This window comes from Lissotriton vulgaris, chromosome 12 (genome assembly GCF_964263255.1).
Source record: "Lissotriton vulgaris chromosome 12, aLisVul1.2, whole genome shotgun sequence".
Taxonomy (NCBI): domain Eukaryota; kingdom Metazoa; phylum Chordata; class Amphibia; order Caudata; family Salamandridae; genus Lissotriton; species Lissotriton vulgaris.
In genome coordinates this window covers 29,650,656-29,668,942 of record NC_141700.1, presented here as the reverse complement: position 1 = coordinate 29,668,942, position 18,287 = coordinate 29,650,656, and the positions used below count along the sequence as shown (strand labels likewise).

Here is an 18,287-nt window from a genome sequence, read left to right as displayed (position 1 = left end):
ATCTGGAGTCTGTCTCACTCTTTGCTGCACAGTCTCATTAAGTTTCATAACCTCACACATCTGTTCACCGTCTCACACTTTCCTGCAGTCTCACTCACTTGTCAGTTTCACTATTAGCTTCATAGTCTCACTCATTTCAAGTCTGTCTCACACTTTGCTGCACAGTCTCACTGAGTTTCACAACCTCAAACATCTGTTCACCGTCTCCCACTTTCCTGCAGTCTTATTCATTTGGTGTCAGTTTCACCACTGGCTACCGTCGCACCCATTTAGTGTTTGTCTCACACCTTACCGCTCAGGCTCACCCACTGTAAGTTTTGGTTTTTGGAGCTCAGCCTCACAAAACTTTTTTTAATCAAATTTACAGGACCCATGTGTCTCTTCTACGCCTACCCGTATGTTATTAGCATAATGTATATTTTGTATTTGTTCTGCTCTGTCTCAGTAACTACTTATTTTAAATGTTGAAGTGATACAATTTGGTTGTTAATTTCCTCTGCCGCATGTAAATAAATTTTTTTTTTGGAGTGCACAATACCCCCCTCCCCCCTTCAGGCGTGGTTTCTGCTCCACGAGGAACTTTCTAAAACCAATAGCTTCAGAGAGCCCTCCAGTGAAGCCTGACAAAGCATTGCTGTATTTAGGGGCAGTTGCATTTTCTGCATAATTATGGATCTACCCCATTTGCCACACAATCCATCATCTGCTGCATAATGTAGATTTTCCTCAGCCTTGATGGGCAGACAATCTGGATTTTATTAAAGACACAGAGGCTAATCTTATGCAATATTCCTTCACTGCCACCACCACAGCAGCACATTCAAAGCTTCTAGAACTGAAGAACTTAGAACTCTCAACATTTTAACCCCCAAAAAATGTGTTTATAGCTCACACAGATCAAACGTTACTAAACATGGCAACACATTGTGGCAGGCTCTTTGCAAGGGTTGACTAGTCACCTTTCTGTTGCTTATTGCTGAATTTGGATGTCAGACTAGTTCTGATGAGATGAAACCCTAGCCCAGATAGTGGTACTGTGTAAAAAAATACAAACAAATGAAGTGATACCATCACAAAATGTGCCGCGTTATGCCACATGATTTGCATTTTCTTGCTGCATCATTTAGTAAACCCTGCCGCGTCCTTTGAACCTCCCCTGCAGCCTGTCGTTGGTCCTGCCCAGAGCTGAGTTACACAAGTTGTCGGAGATCAGTCGCGTCACAGAAAAGCAGGTCAGGTTCTAAAGCCTCATCTCTTTCTCTTTCCAGGTTCAGAATGATGAATATGCGAGTTTGCGTCGCCTGGCAGCTCCTGGTCGTCCCTGCCCTCTTTTCCATCGCTGTGCTAGGTAAGTCTCTTTCTGAGCCAATTATATTTTCTGAAAATACCCCCAAAATGTCTAAAATTGCTGGTGTCGGGTGATGATGCGTGACCCACTGGAAGTAGCCTTATCCGCCTTATAAAAGTTTCATCAGGCTGATTAGGTCCTTTCGATGACCCGCGTTCAGTGAAGGCCTCTCCCGGGGTGCGCGGTACCGGAAGGGCGGTAGGCAGATGCGCCCCGGCACATACCCCGCCTCCTCTTCCGCTGCACCCCAAAGGGTATCCAGGACCGAAGTCTGTCCAATGGCCAACCACCAAACAAGAGGGGCCTGCTTTTCAGGGCATCTGGTTGGCATCATTTAGACTGGCAGCATTGGGTACCCTTAAGGGGCTTTGCAATATATCCCAGAATGCATCACACTGGTGGCAGAGTTGTTCCCTGTAGTCAAACCTCTCTCAGATTTTATCTAAAGGTAAAATGTCTTCTACGTCTTAGAGAGAAGTACATGGTCCTTCTTGGCTGTAGGAAGATTTCTCAAAACTCAATCCCTTGTATAAGGCCCTTCGGGCTGGGGAGAGTCAGTCATGTGTCTTTCAGTAAGTAGCGCGTCGTTGCTCACAGCAGTTTGTGATTTGGGGAGAAGGGCTGTGCTTCAGAAATACCCAAAGTATTGAAAGTAAATAGTTTGTAAGAGTTCAAAAGGATCTCACCCGAGAGGTCCCCGTCGCCTCCACTTCTGTTATTCAGGATCCGGGTTCAGGGTCGGACTGGTCTATAGGGCAATACTATATCCTTTTGTATACTATGGTTCTGTCAGGCAGTTCCTAATAGGCTGGTTTGACAGCTCAATGTGTGCATTTTTGACTGTTTGTGGGAATGCTTTATGTTCTGCTTGTCCTGTCGATTTCCCTGATATTAAAACAAGCATTGCCTGCTGCAAGCTCAAATCCATGCGGTCTTCAATACCATGCGAAACACTTGGACAGTGTGCCTTTACAAGTTCAAAACTGCCCTCAGTTGCAAACATGGGCCACTCTTTTAGCTATCTGATTCATTAACTGGGTAGGGGTGTTTTTATTTTGGTGCCTGGTCCCATTTTCTACACCATTTCAACCTTGTTCCTGGGTGGTGGGGTTGCCGGCTCCAGCGAGACCCTGGTTTGCCTTCTTTTTGGGCACGAGTTGTCTTTGAGCATGTTTGGAGGAAACCTTCCAGTTTCAGGAACTCTCTTGGGATTTTATCTACTGCATGAAATGCACTCTGGATTGTAGGGATAAACACCATACTCCACAATCCCATATCTAAACACCACACTCCACAATCCCATATCTAAACACCTCACTCCACAATCCCATATCTAAACACCACACTCTGCAATCCAATATCTCACCCAAATGGAACAATCAGGGTTTGCCTGTTTTCATAATTCTCCAGGGAATGCATTTTGCAGATTTCTGCAAAGCCCAGACCCCACACCGGGCTATTTTCCAAACGCCCCTGGCATCCCTTCAGTGGTGCGGCGTGAGTGGACCCAGAACGGTCCGTGCTGGTTCTGCGGCGCTGAGCCTCGGAGCAACAGAGCCCCGGCGGCGCCGAACTGTAGCAAAGGCTTTGTTCATATTTTCCAGCTGACAAAAAAATATAGATTTCGAAACTGCATGTGGGCGAGAAAATTGGAATGAAGCTTTCGAAAATAGGACAGGGAATTCTCGTTGAAAGCAGAACAACTGTTCATTTATCCAGAGCCTTTATTCCCCCTTCTTTGCTCTGGCGGAAGAGGGGGAGGTCATGCGGGCAGAGAACCCCACAAACAAAGCATTTCAGACCAATCATAACAGACCAGAATAGGGGGGAGACAACAGGAAGGAGACAACAGGAAGGCGGGAAAGAGAAGCTGAGACTCCTTCCTGCAAACCGTGGAAATAACGACTGGAAAAATGAATTTAAAGTATTTTCTAAAGCACGAACATGACTCAAGAGTATCAGATTGTGGGGTTAGAGCGACTCGTCACGACTGGCTGGTTTATTCGTGTGTCAGGACTGACTCAGACCTAGCCCTGTTATGTTATAAAAGGTTTTGTAGCACGCTCAAATACTCAGGAGTGTCCTGACGGGCTTTCACTGTCATTGTGGGGAGAGGATGTAGCTTAACGGCTAGGGTGGTCGATCTCAAATCTGGAGAACCAGGTTCGAGTCTCGGCAATGACGTTCAACATTCTGGGCATCTCACTTAATCTCCCCGTGCCTAACAAAAAAAAAAATTAATTTGTCTTTGTGTAACGCAACTGGTGCTCATGTGAAGCGCTCTGATACCTTCGGGTCAAGTTTGCGCTATATAAAACTACGAAAGAAAAAAAAAATGGCCTTTTGTGTTATAACCAGGGTCGCTGTAATTATTTGATTTTGTGGTTGCTGCATTTTCTGCATAATTATGGATTTGCTGCATTTACTACATAATTGATCACCTGCTGCATAATCTGCAAATTTTTGCAAAAAATATCGCTTCTAGCGCAGGCAGATCGAACGTTGCTGAAAGCACAGCAACATGCGTTGTTGCGAGTGGAAGGTCCTTCGCAAAGGTTGACTGGTCATCTTTTTATTTCTTATTTCTGTATTTGGCTGTCAATGTAGTAATAATGAGGTGAAACCTTTCTTTACAAAGTGTGTACATGTAAAAAAAAATCAAAATAATGAGTTAGTACTAACTGTGGTGTTGGGAACATGAATCTAGGCACTGGTGTAGTGATTCTATTTATTGGTGTTGTCGCAGCCTGTCATTCTTAAAACAGGACGTTTCCCTAGGCCTCGCGGATCATGGTGGGGCGACGCCATCTTGGATTGGGTTTGCCCCAAGACTCTGAACCCTTGAGCAGCCCTTCTAGGACCGACTCCCTCCTTGCATGAATCAATGAAGATTTTTAGAGAACAGATTTGTCACCCCTGGGGGTATCTGGGCACTGGGGTGCAACGTCTCCATCGAGCCAGGTCTTGAGGAAGTGGCGGGAAGAAATAAACTAAAAAAGGCAAAACGGGGCAGAAAAACGAGTAGAAAAGGCAAAACAGAGCAGAACAAGACAAAACAGAGGACAGAAAAATGTGCAGAAAAGGAAAAACGGAGGACTGAAAAATGAGTGGAAAAGGCAAAACAGAAAAATGAGCAGGAAAAGGAAAAATGGAGGACTGAAAAATGAGTGGAAAAGGCAAAACAGATCTGAACAAGACAAAACAGAGGACAGAAAAATGTGCAGAAAAGGAAAAACGGAGGACTGAAAAATGAGTGGAAAAGGCAAAACAGAAAAATGAGCAGGAAAAGGAAAAATGGAGGACTGAAAAATGAGTGGAAAAGGCAAAACAGATCTGAACAAGACAAAACAGAGGACAGAAAAATTTGCAAAAAAGGCCAAACGGAGGGCAGAAAAATGAGCAGGAAAAGGAAAAACGGAGGACTGAAAAACGAGCAGAAAAAGGCAAAACAGTGCAAGAAATGAGCAGAGTAGGCACAAACAGAGGGAAGCAGGCAGACAGGCAGCAGAGGGTAGCGGACTGTAGGCAAGCCGGACAGGAGAACTGCCCCGGGGGAGCAGGCACGAGGTCCTGCTTCCTGCATGTGAACACGCATCGCATATTCTTTGTAATTAACATCCGTTTCCCCCATATGAGCAGCAGTGCCCTACAGACGCTTCCTTGAGGGCCTTTAATGATACATAACACACAGCGGCCAGCGAAAGGTCAGCTCTCCACCAGCATCCTTCCGAAAGCGGCCTCTTCATTAATCACTGCAGCCAGGAAAGGCCAGCCTCTCGCTCTCTAATCATTTTCACTTTATTAACTCTTGATTAGATAATGATTTTAAAAGCCATTTGCAATTAAACTTGCCAATTTGTAGTGTTTTTTGTGGACTGTTAAAGAAATGCAGTTTTTTCAGGCTCTCTCTCGCTAAAGTAACGGTATCGTTTCTAGGATTCTCTTGTAGTTGTTCTTGGCTGTTTCCAACACTTAGGGGTGCAGAAAGGATGCAAAAATTGAGCTCTTCAAGCACGGGTGCACCAATGAACCCCATTTCATCACACTACCTTGTGTTGTCTTGTAAGACCAAGTTTTATATAGTATTAGAACATTGGAATGTGGAGCACTCCATTTAATACAATGGAATGCTCTGTGCTTCTACGGGCTGGTAAAAGTCCGCAGAGCAACCTTCCAATGTTGTTTCAACAAAGGTCTCTCTGAGCTCGAGGGGATTTCAATAATTTCGGACTCCGAGAGGCCTTTGTTTAATTTGTTAGAACATTCTGCCCTCAAGTGGCAAAATGTTATAATAGCCACTCCCTTGTTAAAGGCCCTCACTTTCGGCTCGGGCCTTTAACGTTGAAGCGGGCCTTTAATGGCTGGTATAGCCTGCTACGACAGGCTATAAGGTTATATTCACCCACTGCTCCTCTTCCACCGGTTTACAAAGATACTACGTTTCCCATTGCAAGTGATAACTGGTCATCCAGTCCTGTTTGTATGTCCATGAAGTACCTGTGATATTGACTTTCTTTTTTTAAAATAAGCATAAAAAATGCACTGCCTGAGGTACCTGAAACTGACGTGGCTCAGTTGAAAGTCCGTGTCAGCACATTCTTGCTCTAGTAAGGGTTTAAGTTTTAGCAAGGATCAGCAACGCAATGTCAGCAAGGTATCGTAGTTACCAGTCAGCAAATTGTGACAATACTCTTTTAGTGAACGTTCGCAGCTTTCTGTTAGCAGAGAATAGCAGAAAACTGTTAACTAATGCGGACAGCAGAACAGACCCATTTTGCAGCAAACAATTGGCGGACAAGCCGCGTGAAGCAGAGTATTGGAATTAAGATAGCGTGTGCGCATAAAGTGCCCCTCCACCCTACTTCACAAAGGCTGATAAGCCGGCAGTGATTTTTGCTATGCCTCACTCCTTAATTTGCAGAGAATAATCCACAAATTGGATTTCTAGGAGGATTTGCATTTTTATATTGAGAGCTCAAAGCCACTTACACCCACAAAGCACATGCTTCGCCTCTTTTTGAGGTAGAGTCCGACAGTAGGCAGTTACTAAGGCAACAGTTAGGAGGTGGATTGTTCATGGTTTGCCTTCTGTTGTGCAATTTCAAAGACACTGAAGTCGCTCAAGGCCTTTAGCACTGGGTAAATGGCAGCATTTGCTCTGTTTATCACAATCCTTTGCAGAGATGGCAAGGCAGAAACCTTGACTTCTTATCATGTGTACGAGCAGGTGTTCTGAATGGAAGCACATTCAAAGATGGACGCCATGTTCGACAGTCCACAAAATGTCTTCATCAAAAGAAGTTTTTGGTTTCAGCCCTTCAGCCCGACTGGAGTCCCGGCTTGGGTATGTGTCCTAAGTGCCGTCCCCCTTTTCGACAGTGATAGACAAGGAAACTGAGATGTTGCTGGAGGAATTTGTGAAAGCGAATCTTTGAAGGTGTAACTACAGATGGTGCGTTACCTCCAGAAAGTTACTCCTTGTCCTAGTTCAGTGACTACAACCTCAAGTGGTCCCTGCCTACATTCACAAGACCTCTTCTTCCTTCACTACAGCAGACGACCTCACAAACGTACAAGGGTTAGCTGGCCACACAGAAAGATAGGCGAGGATCCTACTCTGCTTCATCCACTAGCGTAAGGGTTTATTTCCAACACAAACCACCAGGATGATTGCACAGCGGAAGATGAGCACGGAACTCAACCAAAAGTCTTCATTGAGACACAGCAGGGTGATGGGTTAGCTTGTACCTCACGGAGGAACTGAATTTGGAGCTGGTGAGTGATGGATAGATGGAGGGTGGGTGGTAAAAGAGGCTGTGGATGCATTATACTTGTGTACACGTACATGTTTTCAAATCCCAATTCACTCGAACTTATACCTGATCAAGTAATTTCTTTACCCCTTCTACCTTGTGCACATGATACGCTAGCGTGGGTGAGGTTTGCAGAAGGTTCTGTGGCGCTCTACAGAAGCACACTTGAAAGTTGTTGTGAACTTATTTATGTGCGGTGCTTTGAGGTGGAGGGATCACCCACTCTCCAGTTGGACGACCAAAATCACCCAGTTCGTACAAAAAATTGTTTTCCCCAGCACACGCTAATGTCAACATGTATTACATAAAAAACATATATCAACAATTCTTGTCCTTTGTATTTGTTCAGCTTATTCTCATATGTTCTTGTTTAGTTCTTTTTTTAGCCAACACGTGTTTCGCTGCCCATGGCAGGTGGCAGCAAATTCCTCAGTTCTGTTTCGTCGGTATGGTTAGTGTTATCTTTTAACCGGTTGTATTTCCGTCCGGGTTTCCCCAAATAGTTTGTTGTCTTCGTTAGGTTTTCTCTCCCATCGTGTCAATATTATCCTTTATTATTTGTTGTCATCCATTTTACCGCCTTCCGAGTGTTTGCTCGTGCAGCCTTCCGTCGTCCCAGCGAGTAAGCTTTGACTTTGTAGACATGAAATTCAGCTACTGCCACACTCAGTTGCGGACTCGCTTTCACTAGGGTCCCCCGACCCTTGGAGTTAAAGATCCTTTCCGCCATCCAGGGACCGGTGCGAAGAACAGATGTCTCAGTAACTTGATGTACCACCCATGTAACGTGGGGTCACCTTATATAGTCAAAAGCAGCAAGGTTGGCACAGGGGGTGAGTGGGAAAGACTGGCTTATGCAAAAACACTTGCATTGCATAAGGCACTACTCCTGCCACCGATGGGCACAGCCTTCGCCAAGGCCTCAGACCCTCCTCCCCTACAAAGGGAGCTTGGCACATTAGGGTGGGGCCAGGACACGGGTACGGAAGGCCCGGGACTTATGTACCTATAACCTGAAGCTTGCCCTCCTCGGAGTGTGACTCTACCCATGTGTGAATAACCGACCAGTAGAGAGTGGCCGTCTCGCCCCGTTTAAAGCTCGGGATCACAACAGTGGCTGTAGGGGTCCCCAGAAAGAGCCCCATCTCTCTGCACTGACTCTCTACTGCCTGTAAGGTCCCATACTCTCTGCTCCCTGGATGTCTGACATCTGCTTGCGTCTGGGTTCCTTCATGCTCCATAGCAGCAGAGAGAGGAACAAAACAAAAGGCATATAATATGCCAGAAATTATAAATCTTCAGTCTCGATGTAGAAACTTTTTCTTCTATGTTTTTTTGAAAGGATGGGAGATATACACAGCCACAGCCAACGCGTTTCACCCGAAAAGTGCTTCCTCAAGGCTAGAACAACAAGTTGCACGATAGATCACGGACTGGTTTCCGTTCTTCTATCCTCCACTCAAAACTACAAAAGCTATTTATCCGAAGATGTGTATCCAAAAGTGGGGCAAATTGATAAGTAGACACGTGTTGAAAAACTCGGATAAGCGCACTCGTAAACACTGAGCTCAAACGGTTGTCACAGGGTAGGAGAGCACTGGACAGAAGAGTAAATGGTTCATTTCTAAGTTGAGTGCTCTGTAAGGACCAAAGTGAGACAAACATTTGCTTTTCAAACTTTGAAAATCCAGCTTCTTGGAATTAGGATGTCGCTCTCACTAGTCCACAGCTCGCTATTCCTGTCCCCACCGCTTCCCCTCTGGAGTCCTGGCCTGTTCGGATTGTCCGCCGGAAGCAGAACACACCTTAAGGCTTTCCAGTGAGTCTTGCATGTTCGACTGGACTCTGTGCTATGCGGCGGCCCCCTGGCGGCTGTGGTGACCCAGTCTGAATATTTGACTAGAACCATTTCGGATCATAACCCTTTACTGATCTCAATGCAGTGGCAGCAGGCGAGATCGGCGGTTCCATCATGGCGACTGCGGCCTGATACATTGGAAGATCTGGTGTTTAGCGACACGGTTCGACAGGGCATTGACTGTTATTTTGAAGACAATGGAGGCTCGGCCTCGACCAGATCAGTGGAGTGGGATGCAATGAAAGTGGTGGTGAGAGGGGTATGCATGGGCAGCTTTTCAAATGCGAGAAAAGCAGTGCTGAATGACCTTGCGAAAGCAGAACAGGTGTTGAGAGGGCTGGAACGACGAAGGCCTGAGCGGCCAGACTTACAGGAACAACTGATGCAGGCTAAAGAAATGGTGGCGACTGAGACGGAACAACTGCGGTGCTATGATTATAAGTCATATGTTACTAAGGTGCATGAGGAGCGTGATAAAGTGGGTACGCTCTTGGCCAAACTAGCTGATCCGGAGCCTAGGGGGTGCCTGGTCATGAGTATACGAAAGGAAGATGGAGATGTGGTTTATTCTCAATCAGCAGTCCTGGCGCGCTTTCAATCCTATTATACGGGACTGTATGAAAGCCACCTGGAGGCAGAGGTCTCGGAGATAGGTGAGTACCTGAATCCGATTCCGCTGCCGGTGTTGGATAGCGAGGAAGCAACAGAATTGGGGGGGCCCATAACATTGGCAGAGATAAGGGGGGCAATTAAACATATGGCGCGAAACAAAACCCCGGGGGTGGACGGGCTACCTATAGAATTTTATGCCAAATTTGTTGATATACTGGCGCCTAGATTGTTGGTGGTGTACTCGGAGGCGAAGCAGAGGGGGTGCTTGCCTGAATCAATGAGGGAGGCACTGGTGGTGCCACTGCTGAAGCCGGGCAGAGATGCGTTGGACGTGACATCTTACCGCCCATTGTACATGTTGACGGTGGACTATAAGATTCTGAGTCGCATCTTGGCCGCCAGGTTGATGCCGCACATGACTACATTGGTACACAGGGATCAGGCGGGATTTATCCCGACTAGGAACACTTCGATGAACATACGTCGTCTGATCCGCATTATGGATGGTGCTGGGGCATCGGATCTTGACCCTGTGGTATTGGCGGTTGATATCGAAAAGGCTTTTCATAGCCTTGAGTGGGAATACCTGGATGGAGTACTGTTGAAATTTGGGATAGGTGAAGGCTTTCGGAGGTGGACGAGGGTGCTTTACTCGTCGCGAAGGCGCGAGTACGGCTGGGGCCTATTGTATCTTCAGCATACCCAGTGTGTAGGGGGATGAGGCAGGGTTGATCGTTATCCCCTCTGCTGTTCGCTTTAGCAGTGGAGCCGTTGGCGGCACAGGCACGGTTGGGCACCATGTACAATGGGATAGCGCGAGGACCGGAGTCGCATTATATATCACTATACGCCGATGATCTGTTATTGTATCTAGCGGATCCAATGCAATCACTAGAGGGGGCAGTGGATATGCTGGGTAGGTTTGGGCAGCTATCAGGCCTCCGGGTGAATTGGACCAAGACCTGTGTGTTTCCATTGCGGAAGGGCGCGCCCAGTCCGCCGCTGACGAGAGAGGTGGTGTGGGAGCCCTTCTGTTTCACCTATTTGGGGGTGCGCATTTATCATGAGGCTGTGGACCTCTTGGAAGGGAACGTGGAGCGGTGTATTCGGGCGCTGAAGGGCAGCATGGATTTCTGGGCCTCCCTTCCGTTGTCGGTATTGGGACGAGTGGCATTGTTGAAGATGGTGGCACTCCCGCGGCTGCTTTACTATTTCCGGACGCTACCGATATGGATCCCGCAGAAGATTTTTAAAGATCTGAAGACATTGGTGACTGGCTTCCTTTGGGGCCATGGGCGGCGCAGGGTCGCTTTGAGTACTCTGACTAGACCTAAGCCTGAGGGAGGGTTGGCCGTTCCTGACTTTGAATTATACTACCTGGCGGCGCAACTCCAGGTGTTGACACAAAATGCCGCTAGAGTATTCAGGGGCCCTGAGCGTGATCGGGAGCTCGGCATCCAGAGGGGTGTTTTGTCATATATAATAATGCAACAGAAACTGGACATGAGGGAGCTCGCGATAGAAGAAAGAACACTTAAATTGTGTTGGCACAGGAGCTTGAAAAGAGCAAAAAGAGACCGGCCGTACGCGCCGGAGATACCGCTGGGAATGCTGACCGCGCTGCCTCATGGAGGCGATTGGTCTCAACTGTTGGGGTGGGAGGAGCTGGGCCTGCAGGTAGTGGGGGATCTGTATGTTGATGGGACATTAGTCCCCTATCGGACGCTGCAGGATCAATTTGGCCTACCGGATGGGACTTTCCTGCTGCACGCAGCGGTGGTGGCAGCGATGCAGCGATATTGGAGGAAAGGGTTGGAAGAACCGGAAGTGACCATGGCATGTCAGTATGTGGTGATGGCGGCGGGCACTGTTAAGGCGGTGTCTTGTCTCCATACTAGAATGCTGAGTGAGGGACTGGCGCCACTACTGGCATTGAAGTCACGGTGGGAGGTCAGCGTAGGCAAGCCCATACCGGACACGGTTTGGAGCCAAGTGTTACAACGGACGTGGAAGGGAACGAGGAATGCGCGATTTCAACTGGTGCATTTTTTCATTATCCACAGGGCATACCTGACACCGGAGAGAGTGAAACGGTATTTCCAAGTGCCCGATGCCATGTGCCCGAGATGGTATGCACCTGTTACAACGCATTTTTTACTCCGCACTACCATTACAACGCGACTTTTACAACGCATACCATTACAACGCATTGCGCTGGGGGGCGCTCTAGGATAGGGAATAAGTATAATTTACTATCCAACAACTTCCCTAGGGTCCACGGGGACTGGAGTTAGAATAGTAAATTATACTTACCACTATCCAGCACCCCAAAGCGCTATGCGTTGTAATGGTATGCGTTGTAATGGTCGCGTTGTAATGGTAGGTAGTTGTAACGGTATGCGGAGTAACGTCATACATCCGCCCGAGATGCTTGACACCCGAGGTAGATTTGGATCATATGCTATGGAATTGCCCGAAGTTAGGAGCGTACTGGCCAGCAGTGGGGGAACTCCTGAATGCAGTAACGGATAGGGAGGTAGACTTTGATATGGCAGCGTGTCTGCTCCTCTGGTTCCCTCATACCAAGAAGACAAAAATTACTAGTAAATTTATAGACCTGGGAATCATGCTGGCTCAAAGAGAGATAACTTGGCACTGGAAATCTAAGGAAGGTCCGTCAGTGAGGAGATGGTTGAGTGAATTGTTGAAGTGGTCAGGCTGCGAAAGTGTTATCAGAATGCGGCAGGCCACTAGGACTGGCCATGAGAAGTGCTTGGAGTTGGCGAGGGCGTGGGAGATGGTGGTCCAGGCATTGCGTGACTATGTGGCGGAAGATGAAGAGGAGGAGATGTGATAGTTGGGTTCCATGTGGATTGCACGATGGTGAATGGATCCTATGGGGGATGTACTCTGGTATTTGCAAGGTTTGTCAGTACCCGAATCAGCAGCAGTTGTGGGGGGGGGGACGGGGGGGGGACGTTCATGAAAGGGTAGTTAGGCACCGCGTCGTAGTTCAGAAGAACAACTGGACCTGTTAGGATGTGGACAAGAACTGAAGAACGTACCCAGGGAGTATTCTGGGTTCTGATGGTGCAAGGGGGGGAGGGCGTTAGGGGGGTAAAAGCAGACACAACATGATGTGACCGACCGAGTGCCCGAGCAGGGCATACACTGAGGCAGCTTCTGGAGAACAGTGCTCTTGGCGCGCCGCCCAGCCTCCGGGATGTGGGCTGAATGGCTGTGTAGAGTATTTGCTTCATTTTCAATTGTGATGTCATAAGTGTAATGGTTGGCCTAATTTTGATGACTTGTCTCTAATTCTGCAATAAAAACAAATTAAAAAAAAAAAAAAAGGCTTTCCAGTGAGTAAAGTGAGAAGAAAGGTTGCGGCAAGCTTGTGAAAACGTACCTGTTTAAGCTGTAGGGTGCAGGACTGCCCCCTACTTGTCGTTTGACGGGAGAGTAACTCTCGCAGGCGTTAACGGGGCCAGCTTGCCTGCTTTATTTTTACTTTTTCAGGGTTTTGTGTTTGTTACCACCAGTTCTGCCACTGTATAACCATAGAGCCCACAAGCAGTGCCTAACTTCTAACGGTGCCAGTTCAAAGATGGAGGAACCTATAGGCAAAATGGAGTTCAGGCTGATGTCAGAGGTCAAAGGGCAGCACCACTTAAAATGGTGGCGGGACCCACCAGATCATACCAAGGCAAACATCCCTCATGCGGGTGATGGAATCTTCCACCGTTTAGCGATAAACCTTTCCTGAGCCGCATCCCCTCCCACAACAGTTCTTAGCGCCTAACGCCACTTCCAGGCACCTTTTCTTAGCATCTCCTCTCTAGGCCCTTCATTCGCTTTTTACCGCGTGGGCATAATGGGAGGTGGGAGAGCCAATACTTTAATCAATACGTGAAATGAAATGGAACACACGATCGATACATGAAATGAAACGAGGCCTCCTTCGTAATGTAATGCGCTTCTTGTTTTCCTTAAACATCTGGGAATGTTAGGCCAAGCTTGGCATTAATGCACCGGTCCTCTCTGCCATTCCCCAGAGTAGTACGGGCCTGTAGGGGCTCCTGGGGGGACTTTACGGCAGGCCACTGCCTCTGGCAGGCTAGCAGGGCTGGGGGAAAGTCCTGCAAGCCTCTCTCCTTTTCTTCAGGCCCCCCAGACTTCCAGAGGCTTCTCTCTTGGAACAGATCCCTGGTAGGCCTGTCCAAGGTAAGCACAGGGTGTGGGTCCCACACCCTGGCGGCAGCTTCCTGTGGGTCTGTGGATGAAGTGTGAGCAAAGGAGGTCTTGCCCTTAACTGCACGTTCGGGGTAATCACTAATTATTTTATGTTATGTGCAGTTGTATAGCGCACATCTCAGCAGGAAGGGTATCCTGGCGCTTTGCACCAGCCTCTCCGTTCACAGACATCTAAGGAGCAACTTTAAAGGGCTAAGTTTGACGTTTTCATGTCCTTGGTCATAAGGGCGACGTCACGTGGTTCGGGTGCAGCGTTTTCCATGTATCTATCTGGAGGCTCTAGCGGTGGGCCGGTGGGTGTCCAGCCGTCCGCCCGACCCCCGGTCCAGACAGACAGACCCCTGTGTCAATATCTGAGGCTGAGCATCGAGCGCGTGCCTCAAGCCAGACCCCGGCCTGCAAGGCGCCCTGCAGGCCTGTGAGAGCTGCTAACATGTCAAACACCCAAAGGCACAAATATGACATTAAAAAATGGAAATATCTATTGCACCACCTCGGCCGGGCGGCTCCCTGCAATAACATGCTGTTAACTTAACATTTGAAAAGCTGGATTCTAAAAACATGGATGCGCAGGCGGAAGTGGGGGCCACCTGTGGTTTCTTCTAGATACGCAAGCGCGCGGGTGCGCGTGCGTGCAGACACGTACGTACTTGCGTGCGTGCGTACTCACGCGCAAACACCATTTAATTGAAGTGGTTTATCTGGCTTGAAATGCCGTTTGACACAACGGTGTCCTGAAACCGGCGCGTGAACACGTGTGCAAGCCAATGCAACATAGCAAATGGCAAAGCCACGTACAAACACGCACGTTACACGTGCTAATAGCACAAACACACATTCAGAAACAGATGCGCATTGACAAACCTGCAAAAACACCCTGCACACTCCTAGATTAAGAGACACATAGACACACACACACACACACGGATACTTTACCCCCTCACAGTGCTTCATATCAGAGAAAGTTTACATTCCCCAGGGGCGGCTCTAGGCTCATGGCGGCCCTGGGCAGGGAGTGTAGGGTAGGGGGCCCCGGAAGAGGGGGTCCGGGCGGAGCGCGGAGGCCAGTGAAGAGGGGTGTGTCTGGGTGTTTGGAAGTGGAACAGAGCTGGAGGCCGCCAACTCCCTGCCAGTGGCCGCCACGCAAATATGTATCCATCCTCAGAGGATTATTATATTAAAGGATATATATTGGCGTGGTGGCCCCTGGGGTTTGGTGGCCCTGTGCAGGTGCACAGCTTGCACATGCCTAAGGCCGCCCCTGCATTCCCTGCCACGCCAACCCACAGTCCCCCAAAACCATCATTACATATCAGACTTCTTAAAAAGTACATTTAAAAAGACATGCAATGCCTGTTTGCCACGCAGTAGCGTGCCAGCGCCCATTGTACCCCTCAAACCCCCACCCCAGACCCCGGCCAAATAACTAAAATGTTTTAAAAGCCACTTTTTAGGTTTACTTCATTATTTAAACATGAAGCACAGTAGCATACTTTATTTTCCCATTAAAAAAAAAAATGATTCGTAGTTTCTTAAAATTTCGTTGCTAGTAATAAAATGTGCTGCGTTCTTTAATGTTAGCTGTTTTCCCAATTTGAACTACACAAGTTTAGTGAAGTTTGCATTTTTTTGCACACTTTCCCTAAATTTTTAAAAGTGGAATCCACAGCAATCATTAATTTACATATTAACTTCTATGGGGAAGTGTTAATTCAACAGATAGCGACGTGGTTGATTTATAGGTTCAGTGGCGCTTAGGGTTTAGATTCGCACTATTTTAATCAATTCCCAAATATTTGCACGGTGCTCAAAGGTATGGAAAACCACAGAAAATCCATAAATCAAGAGACTAGTCTCTCACCAAGAAACTTTCTAGCTCCCAAGCACACGTAAGTACATCAAATTATTTCCACTTATTCAGAACAATACATATTTCTTAGGCAAAGAACAAGTGAGTCAATAGTTCCAATTTCCAAGTCAAATTCTTGTCTTGTTTTAATTCTGATTGCTTCCAAACAGCACAACAGCCAACGCGTTTCGTCGCTACAGATAGTGGTTCCGCGACTTTCTCAAGGCTGCATAAAATAGACATACAGATTGGTATAATATTTCATCAAATTCGTTGACCCCAAGCACAATAGTGAATGCTGTCTTACCAAGACAGTCCACCCGTTGTGGTATGCCAGCTAAGTGGCCAAACATTATTCAATTCTTTACATTTAATTGTCTAGGTTCTATTCATCTCAAAACACTGCAATTAAGACTAGTGTATATTCTAGATCAAATGGGATGGAAGGAGCGGAAACAAGTGGTTCCAAATGGTTCAAAACATCTCAACCTTACTCCCCAGAAAAGCCAATGTGACCAATTGTGAAATTAAGTAAAAAAGTGTCGGTATAGAATCGCCAGTCAGAACGTGGTCCCGATTAGTAAATCGATATTTCATGCATGACAGAAGGGGGATAGTAACAAAAGGAATTAAACAAGCGAAAACAGAATTATCTTTTGGTATCAATGTTAATTATTAGTCAAAAGGAGTATAAAAACTGTACTAATGTTTAACGAATTTGATGAAATATTATACAAATCTATATGTCTATTTTATGCAGCCTTGAGAAAGTCGTGGAACTATCTGTAGCGACGAAACGCGTGGGCTGTTGTGCTGTTTGGAAGAAATCAGAATTAAGACAAGAATTTGACTTGGAAATTGGAACTATTGACTCACTTGCTCTTTGCCTAAGATATATGTATTGTTCTGATTAAGTGGAAATAATTTGATGTACTTAAGTGTGCTTGGGAGCTAGAAAGTTTCTATGGGGAAATGTTTCATAACTCTGCGACATTAATCAGTGTCTGACATAGCTCAATTTGATTTATGCAAACCGTTTTGTTGCGTCTTGTGGGATGTGCAGGGCATTGTGACATCTGCAGACGCAAACAATGATGTGTGCAAGGCACAAATGCTGGGCATGTGTGGGAGGCTGATACACAGGGAGACGACACTTCACCGTTGTTATTACAGAACACTTCCTCACCGGTCCCACACGAGGACGTTACCACAGGCCCAAGGCACTAATGCACTCACTTATGGCACCCGCCAATGATTGATGCGGGGCTTTGTGACACGTACAAGTTATTATGACAGAGCGCTGTGTCGCGAGTTCCACAAGAGGACATTATTACATGCCCAGGACAGCAATAAAGACCATTATCACATCAGCAGTGATTGATGTGAGAAGCTACAAACTCCTTCGACAGGCCTTTCAGGTGTCAGATGCTGACACAGTTGTCGTCACTTGTTAAACATATTAGTTTGCGAAAGTGCCTCTTTTGACGTGGTTCGCCCCCACGTTTTGCCTGGTTTTGATGTGGTTTCGATTGTAGTGCACAGGTCCCCTGTGCTAGTTCTTCTTCCCTAAAAACATAACCCCAATTGGTATTTCTGTCCTCTGTAAGTCCCTAGTAGGTGGTACTCTGAGTTCCTAGGGCCTGGGAGCTGAAGAGGGTCCCGTAGGACCCCCCTCTCTAGGACCATGCCACTGCCTTTGCAGCCTGCATGCCGCTGTGAGATAGAAACCGACAAAGTCAACATGGCACCCTACCTGGGTGCCATGCCAACCAGCACTGCCTGAAGGTATAGCTATGTCGCCCCTCTAGCAGGCCTTACAGCCCTAAGAAAAAGTGCACTACACCACAGATGTGGGCATATCGGCATGAGCAGATACGCCCCTACAATAATTGGGAACATTTCCTATTATTGTAAGTGCCAAGGAAGCCATAGAGAGTACATGAGCTGGAAACTTGACAACTCGAGTTCCCCAGCATCATGATGGCTTCACAGATACCAAACAACTCCTATTGATAAACCCACACTGATGCCAGTGTGGGATTTATGAAACCATGTACCCAAAGGGGACCTCAGAGGGGACTCCTGAAAACCTGCCAACCGTGGTGTGGTCTCTGACCGGCTGTAGGCAGCCTGACACTGCCAGACATGTGTCTGGATCCCTGGGGGGGGGAGAGCCTCAGCTCTCCAGGGGCCAGAAACAATGCATATCATCAGCAGAGGTGTCACACCTCCTCCCCCTGGGCTAAAGCTCGAAGGGGAAGTTTAAAAGCCGGCTGCCTTTGAAATGCATCCCCCAGCCTGTGCTGCTAGCAGCAGATGGCAGCCCCCGGTTTGCACCCCCACTTTGAGCGGGAAAACTAATGGGAAAACTTTAGAAGAATAGGGTGTGTGCCCACCTCTGCCATCTCCACCCCTAAGGTGGGGGAGGCGAAGGGAAGCACATCTTTCAGTCCCTGGCATCTTGAAGATCGGGGAACCCTCGAATCAGGGCTAAGTCTATGCCCCCTCCCACAAGAGAGTGGTATAAAAGAGTGTGTAAACAATCCAGGTAAG

General features: G+C 47.4%; 1 protein-coding gene across 3 annotated transcripts in view; it reads left to right on the top strand.

Moving 5' to 3' along the window:
• Positions 1-18,287, top strand: part of NCAN (neurocan) — a 400,988-nt gene that overhangs the window by 91,144 nt on the left and 291,557 nt on the right. For all 3 annotated transcript variants that reach the window (XM_086946853.1, XM_086946852.1, XM_086946854.1), the window contains exon 2: positions 1,269-1,348. In XM_086946853.1, the coding sequence (XP_086802979.1) occupies positions 1,276-1,348 (73 nt within the window). In that variant the 5' untranslated portion in view covers positions 1,269-1,275. The remainder of the gene's footprint in view (positions 1-1,268; positions 1,349-18,287) is intronic.